The sequence below is a fragment of the Phalangium opilio genome, unplaced genomic scaffold (assembly GCF_054372755.1).
Source record: "Phalangium opilio isolate 3A_F unplaced genomic scaffold, DU_Popi_V2 ptg000015l_1, whole genome shotgun sequence".
NCBI classification, from domain to species: Eukaryota; Metazoa; Arthropoda; class Arachnida; order Opiliones; family Phalangiidae; genus Phalangium; species Phalangium opilio.
This window is the reverse complement of record NW_028324150.1, coordinates 1,696,318-1,704,631: the sequence shown is the minus strand read 5'-3', so window position 1 is coordinate 1,704,631 and position 8,314 is coordinate 1,696,318. Positions and strand designations below refer to the sequence as shown.

Below are 8,314 nucleotides of genomic sequence, written 5' to 3'. Positions count from 1 at the left end.
TGGCCTGACATTTGCTCTATACGCATAAGGCTATAGGCAACCCCAGGCTCCGTATAGCGAAGCTCAATCGCGTAGCGAACCTTCCTAGCATAGAAGCCATCTCCTCTGAAGTTGTTTCTTAAATGGAATAGTCGAATATGTCTATTTGAAGGGATCTCGTGAAGCGCATATGCCATCATGAGTGAGATTTTCACTAGGCTGCAATGAGTCGGGCTGAAGACCTAGACGTAATTAATATGAGTTCTAAATATTATGATATCATGGCCCAAATAACAATATTTTCAAACCGCTTATCCTCTTCAAAAGACGCGAGTTTTCTCTTAAAGGGAGGGGGAAGTGGAAATTAAAGTGATTTTTTATCGGTTCTTATAAGACCAGTCTGCATAATGAAAAATTTAGGAAATACCTCCCATTGATTTTAATATTCAAATTAGGCTAAGATTTTAAGAACAATTTTAAATAAGGACCTCCGACCAATCGCGTAACGCCGTGCCTTTTTGTTAACAAAATTCTCGTGGCACGCTCCATGTCTCGCGCCACAATTGTCACATCGCGCAAATTTTTTCAAATCTCGCGATAAATTGATTCAACACGAAACGTGCCACGAGAAAATTGTTTATAAAAGGACGCGATTGGTCGGAGATCCTTATTTAAAATTATCCATGAAATTTCAAACTAATTGACGTATAAAAATCGTTCGGTGTTATTTCCTGGATAATTCACTATGCACTGTATGCAGATTGGTCTTATAGAAGAATCAATAAAAAATTACTTAATTTTTGACTTCACCATCCCTTTAATGAGCGTCTGAATTGTTTCAAAGTATTGCGCCACAAGACCAATCATTTATATATGCATAAAGTGCCATAACATCTAACAAGCATTATTACGACAAAGATTCGATACTCGATTATGAATTATCGCCATTTAAATCGAAGTTGCCAGATTTTGAATAAAGGCTGATTACTCGTGACCTATTCATCCGAATTGAATTTGGTGAAAACTTTTCAAATATGAATCGACCCCAAGGAATCCGAAAATCGCATTTATATCCTCGAGAATCCAATATTTTCAAAGTTGATAATTTTAACATTTCCGGTTTCCGGTATAAGTATGCAAAGGACAACTGTGAAACGGGTAAAATATGAAAGATAAATGCAAAACTTTTATAACGCACTTTATTCCAGAGCGCTAGCTTGAATAGTTTTTGAAATATAGTAAAATATGTGCGAAAACTGCAACGCGCAAAGACTTTTTTAACAGTCTGTACTTAAGCGACTACTTTTCGAAGGATTACGCGTCATACAGTATTTACAATCACGTGAGAAATAGCATTGGTCGTTTGTCGCCGTATGCGTCATTTATTGCATACGTGGCCGATAGTGAATCTGTCTTAGAACAATGTCCCACGACACAGATATCCACGAATGTTCGATGGCAAACGTAACTTCCACAGGGGTTCGATAAGAGACATGCGAGATTGGGTAATAATACCACGATCTGGTTAAAAACGCCGGTTTTACTAGGTTCATGCCGTTGTCACGACATCTTTCCAATAACTAGAAGCTCTTGCTTACACGTAAAAGCGCTTTACTCGTTGACTTGACAAAGAAGTTGAATGGGCCATAGTTTTAATGAATGAAAAACCAAGCCACTCAGCAACTACAGCGATCTGAAAACGCCGTTGTAACTTTAGGCCAAATTAAAACACTTTACCAAATTAAATGTTTAATTTTTTGGTCTAAATTGCTTTTAGCTCTGCCCCCAGAATCGATCGTTTCTTAAATATTAAATCTTTTTCAATTATGACCAATTAATTGAAAACAATATGGTCAAGCCAAATTCGTCGCTTCTTTTGAAGGGAAAATTCATCGCATTTTACGTGATACTTTGATGGCCCGTATCTCCGCGGGTGTTCAGTTTTGGACCATAGTTCTTTGGTGACTTAGTCTTGTTTTGACCCGTAGAATGCGCCCCTGAATTTGTGACACATCTTTTTGTAACACCCTGTATACACGACAACCTTCGAAGTTAACTTCTATTCATCCATATGAAAGATAATAAAAAAATATTGGGATTGGGATCCCCATAGCGGATGTAGTAATTAAAATATAAACACAAAATGTTATTTATTACAAATTTTAATTTAACAGAAAGACATCAAAAACGCGAAGATATTTCTACTTCGTTATACGATATCTAGATAAATCGCATTATTTTCACTAAAAGCAAAAAACATGAAAAACCGTTGGCTCAAAGGTCCCCGTAAAGGGTTTAAAAATCCAAAATTAGACACAAAATGGTGTAAATTTTAAATTTCAAGTAAAGGTTTTTTTGAATAATACTATACACGACAATCTTTAACACGACAATCAAGTTAACTTTTATTCATCCATATGAATGCTTATGCTAAAGGTCCGTTGGAATAAATAATATAAAAGTAAGGAATGGAAACTTTTCCTGATCCCTGCCTTCCGCAGTTTAACAAAAACACCTGAAGACCCAAAAGGATTCAAGAATTAAGGATTTTTGGAAACTGCCTTCCAGTAAACTGTGGTTGCTACATTCCTACTGACTTGTTAGCGCCACGATTTCTTACTGGAAGTTGTTATCCAAACCAAACCCTGACCTACCGACTCCATTCCTTTCTTTTAACTCCATGGGTTGGAAACTACGTACTACACATCGTGGGAAATATTTCAGAACACAGTTATGCCGTTTTCCATTATAGATATACTAAAAACATAAAGCTCCAGATTCACAGTGCTGGATTTTGCTTAACGAAAAAATGCGGGACAAATAGCAGACACCCACTATTTTATGGTGAAGATCAGTGTATATTATAATAAGTTTCAGATAATTTAATGACAATCGAAAACTGCATAAAGCCAATGCTACGGTACTTAACGAATATAGACCGATATCAAAAGGGGCGTCAAAGGGGGCCGCAGTCCTCAGTAGAATGATAGAGAGATAGATCCGGTGAGAAAGGGGGTAATACGTCGGCGGAAAGGGGTACACTCTGTCTGCTTAAACCCCCTTTTTAAATCGGTCTGTGGAAGATAAGTTTAAAGCGTCGCGCTTGCGCAGAGAGAAACATAAACGAGCTTCAGTCTCAACTCAGAAGGTCGGGACGGGGGGGGCGAAAGGGCTATAAACTCGTCTCGTTTGCTCATCGTAACGCGCGCCAGAGAAAAAATGAATTGTGGAAGCTAAAAATTGGGAGTTTTCTCATGCAAAGAGAAATATCAATCCAGCTTGAATCCCTTTTCACTCCCGCATTAATATTTTGAATTTTTTTATAGCCAAAAATAGAATTTTGTGAATATTATATAATATAGCTTAATGGATTGAGAGGAAAAAATTCGGTTCGATATTCGAATCAAGAATTAAATTTGTACAGAACTATTTTTTCAAAGAAAGGTTTTTTATGCATTTCCACAGTAAAATAGGTTAGAGCACAGGGATTTTCTATTTATGCTGAATCCGAAATCGTAATTTTAATCACTTTGAAGCTTAACATTACGAGGTGAATAGTTTTTTGCGAGTTAGACGTTTTTGTTGTAAAATTTCGAATCATAGTGAATGCTTGAACTACGCAATTAAAACCAAATTTCTCGTATTGATTAAACTTATATTCAAATTGTAATACAGTAATAATTTCTATATTCTGCGCCTTTGTGGGTTTGAAAAAGTGTCGCCAAGGATTTTCTATATGTACAGTTTTTTTAAGGACTACGAAGAAAAATTCGTTTTTTTATAATATATTTCAATATTTATAATCTAATACACTCTAAAGAATGACAAAGGCTAGAAGGATATATTTACGAAAGGCATCGTTAATTAAACTTAAAATAGGGTTTTTAACAACTTCCTCTTATATTAAATTATTCAAAGAGACCATTTCAATGCAATTTTTTTACTTCCTTAAGAAAGTGCAAAGTGTTCCAATGGTTTGTTTTTCATATTTTTTTATTTAGGATGTAGCTAGATATTATATATTGCACTTAAAAAATCATAAATTTGATAAATACCTGTTTAATTGATATTTAGAGTAAATTCTATTTTGTGTTTCTTTGATTTATTACATCTATAATATTTTAATTCCAACAATTTTTGACTTATCTTGACTAACACTTTTTGCGTCTCCTTAATTTATTAGAATTAAAAATAAGTCCAAATTTTCATACCCGAGATGGGCATTGTTCGTCATTTTTCTTTTAATGAATGTTAAAAACCTTCCGCAACTAAACGCAAAAAAATGATTAGAATTTTTGATATAAACCTGTTTAATAAAATCCCATATTTTGTCCAATTGTGATTATTTACACTTTTTTACAGACCCTTCTTCCAATAGATTTTTGTTTTGCTTTAGATAAAAATTGGATAATTTCCGAAGGTATCGTACAACAATTTAAAAGAGCCTCGGATATCAAAACTTGCTGAGGTTAACGGTAATAGTTAGTATAGGGCGCTGTAGGTTAGCTGTGGGAAAAGGGCTAGCCACCACTCCTCTATGCGTTGTAAAGGGACCCACCTGTAAATAAGTCACAGGCTTAGTGTGGAAATCCCTTCGTAGACAAAGCTTAGATTACTACTATTATTATTATCTATCTCTTTTATTTCAGTTTTCAAACGGTTTTTCATTATTTTTCTTAATGATGAATATTAGTAGTCAGGGCCGGATTAAAGGGGGCAAGGGGGCACTGGCCCCCGGGTGCAAGGCTTGTTGGGGGCGCATTGAGTTTAACTATTCCCCCTTAGGGACATTTGCTGTTCCGTTTATACCGTGCAAACTATCTCGGCCCCGGGTGCAAAATTGCTTAATTCGGCCCTTTTAGTAGTCATTGTAAGTAAATAAAATCAATTTTCGATATATCCCTGTTGAATTGTAATTTTAATATCACCCATTTTACACTATTTTTCAGGTGAATAGTAAACTTCGTAAGGTGTCGTATCTAAAATTTTTAATATATACTATTTTAATTGAAAATTATAATTTACACCATTTTGTGTCTAATTTTGGATTTTAACATCCAACGGTTTTTCATGTTTTTTGCATTAGTTGGAAATAATACCATTCCTCAAGTTTTCGTATAACGCAGTAGCAATAGCTTTGTATTTTTGATGTCTACCTGTTTAATTTAAATTTGTGAAAAATAAAATTTGAGTTTAAATTTGACTTACTACATCCGCTGTGGGGACCCTTTTTCCAACGGTTCTTTATAATTTTGTGTCTAATTTTGGATTTTAAGCCCTTTACGGGGACCTTTGACCCAACGGTTTTTCATGTTTTTTGCTTTAGGTGAAAATAATGCGATTTTTTGAGATATCGTATAACGAAGTTGAAATAGCTTCGTATTTTTGATATCTTCCCGTTTAATTGATATTTGTGATAAATAAAATTTCCTGTTTAAATTTGACTTACTACATCCGCTTTGAGGACCTTTTTTTACGCTTTTTCATTATTTTTCTTTTGGTTAAACTTGGTTAGGTGTCGTAACTAAGATTTTTGATATATGATGCACTATATATATGGGCAGTGCGAGCCTTGATTTTTTGGTTTTCGAGCTACATGTTCAAAATCTGGTTTCGGGCTTTTATCGCGCCTTAAATTTCTATGGCGAGCCTTAACGACTTTCAATTTTAGCTCTTAGTTTTCAATGCTATCGTTTTATACATTCAAGTACTCTCCTTAGGAAAGAATACTATTAAGTCGTAAATATAACAGACAGACTTTTTAGACTATAAATACACTTGAATCCTATTATCACTTATTAAAAGTACTTACGTGAACTGACAATCGCATTGATAATTCAATTCAATCGTATTTTTCTATACCCAAAATGGGCCAAAAGTAAAAGTAAAAATAAAACTCCAATTATTTTATATTTTTTTCTATGCACAAAAGTGGAAGTAATATTTACACCAGTCAAATGTGGGCTTGCAAAAAGGATACGGGCCTTACAAAAAAAACCAGAACAATTTTCTTCTTCGCTGCGCTTGGGCTATCAGGCAGTAATAGTGCAGCAATGAATCCAATATATAAAAAAACTGCAACTCGGTAACCAGCTGGCTAAAATATAGCAGAATCGGGGTCAGCGCTGCCTCTGCTAATTGTAGTCCAGTTGAAGCCCTCTCACTGACTATTGCCCGTACGAAAATGTTCTATGAAATTTCCATAAAAATATATAAAATTCAATGGAGTGTAGTGCGTAAGGGGCTCTATTTCAATTGATTTATCTTTAGACTTATCTATAAACTTTCTATATCTTCATTTTATAGATTTTATATAAAACAGAAACCATGCGTTTTTGTGTAAGTGTTATGTTTATATTCTATAAGCATATTGGGTCAGTCCACGTGAAATCACCGAACGATGTCACCATGGGTAAACCGATTTTTTTCAAAGTTTACATACACTTTAAGCAAGCCTTAAAACTAATGATGGCGAGTTTTTAGGACTAAATACTGAAAAGTTTTTGAGATACGACAGTTTTAGTATAACCCTTGTTTTTTGCAGTGCACATTTAACAAATTCGGGTCTCTCCACATAAAGTGGAATAACTTTTCTTCTATGCCATCTATTTAAATGAAAATTGAGTTTCTTATGCATCTTTTCACGAGAAATGGACTAGTCTTGTTGAAATATTTCTAAAAATTCGGGTTTCGGCGTTATTAACACGCCAACCGAAAAAAACATTTTTTCGGGGGGTCCCATTCGGAGGGGAAAATGGCGATGTCAGAATATAGCATTCCCAATTATATGAGCTATTTTCAAGGCCCAGTGGGCAGGCCTTTCCAGTGATACTAAAATATTTTTATATATTTGGTTTTCTCTAAGATTTCCACGCGAAATTCTGATTTCATGATTTTTCCTAAAATTACAAATTATTAAAGGAATTCAAAATTCTTTAAACAAAGTTTTCAACTATGAAGCTTTATTTGCAGCAGGATTATTTACTAGACAGTATTAGATCTATATATAAACATGTTTTAATGTCAATGCCTTAATAATTTCCAGTTCGTTTTCCGTTAGTTTCAAAATCCTAGCTCTTGAACCAGTGGCTGTTGGATCTGATACGAAGCACAAAATTGAGTTAAGAGGAACATGGCAAATATCATCAATTAAAGGCCAAGAGATATGATTGGAATTCGGGTCTCGTTTCATAAACTTTAGGAGAAAATCATTTTCTTCCCTGAACTTTTCGAGTACTAAAGCAATATACCAATCTTTATACACCAATGTGTGTGTATGTGAAGTTCATCAAAACATAAAGTTAAATGACAGCTGCTCTACCAATTAAAACAGATTATAAAACTCTAATGATGAAACAAGTATGCGACATCGACGAACGCCAATGCATGCTTCACGGCTGTGTGAACTGTCCTGGGGAATTGGAGTTTTCTAAATACTTGAGAGCTTTATTTGAAGAAAAGGAAATGGATTCTGGTGATGAGATTACTTATAAAATATGGTTACATCAGTGATGGGCGAATAAAATTAATTGACATCACAGAAAGTATAAGCGATTTCGTTGACAATTTTGGCAACCGTATTCGTCGAGCAATTCCGCATCATTTCATTGCCAAATCCCAGGGGTCATACTTAAGGAAAATTAAAGAAAACCTTCCCCAAGATCACGTTGTGACACTTTTGGACTTTACTGAAAACTACTCTTTCGTCGTTCAAGATGCTGTTCAAGGTTTTCACTGGGAAAACAGTCAGGCAACATTGCATCCATTTGTAACATACTACAAAAAGGAAACAAATTTGAACTGTTTAAGCTCTTGCATTATTAGTGACGAAATGGACCATGGTGCCGGATCAGTTCACTGTTTCGTAAGCATTTTTGTTAAACACCTCGTTTCTGTTTTTCCAAATTTAAAACACATTCATTACTTCAGTGATGGAGCAGCGTCACAATACAAAAATTGCAAAAATTGGTTGAACCTTTGTCACCATGAGGCTGACTTCGGTGTTCCTGCAGATTGGAATTTTTTCGCAACAAGTCATGGGAAAAGTCCGTGTGACGGAATTGGAGGAACGGTAAAACGCTTGGTCACGAGAGCATCTCTTCAAAAACCCTTAGACAAGCAAATTGTTACTCCAATTCAGTTTTTCGAATGGGCCGAGGCGCTCATAGAGTCCATAAAGTTCATTTATGTTAGCAAAGAAGAAGTCCAGCAACATCACGAAAAGATTGACGACAGGCTATCTAAAGCTTCAACTATTGTTGGTACCCGAAGCCACCACAGATTTGTGCCAGTGTCAAAATTTGAACTAATGATGTACCGCATATCTGAAGACGAA

General features: G+C 35.0%; 1 protein-coding gene across 2 annotated transcripts; it reads left to right on the top strand.

The window, feature by feature from the left end:
* Positions 1-7,121: 7,121 nt before the first annotated feature.
* LOC149704639 (uncharacterized) lies at positions 7,122-8,069 on the top strand. 2 transcript variants are annotated; one of them, XM_089865688.1, is made up of 3 exons: positions 7,147-7,212; positions 7,313-7,843; positions 7,909-8,069. In XM_089865688.1, exons 2-3 carry the CDS (start codon positions 7,457-7,459, stop codon positions 7,909-7,911), a joined length of 390 nt encoding a protein of 129 aa, XP_089721814.1. In that variant the 5' UTR covers positions 7,147-7,212; positions 7,313-7,456; the 3' UTR covers positions 7,912-8,069. The 2 variants fall into 2 exon arrangements, with proteins under 2 accessions (XP_089721813.1, XP_089721814.1); XM_089865687.1 differs by having other exon boundaries at positions 7,122-7,843.
* Positions 8,070-8,314: the final 245 nt, after the last annotated feature.

Excerpts from the sequence above, each read along its gene's own strand:
- LOC149704639 (XM_089865687.1), top strand. The coding sequence starts at position 7,457 with ATGAGATTACTTATAAAATATGGTTACATCAGTGATGGGCGAATAAAA.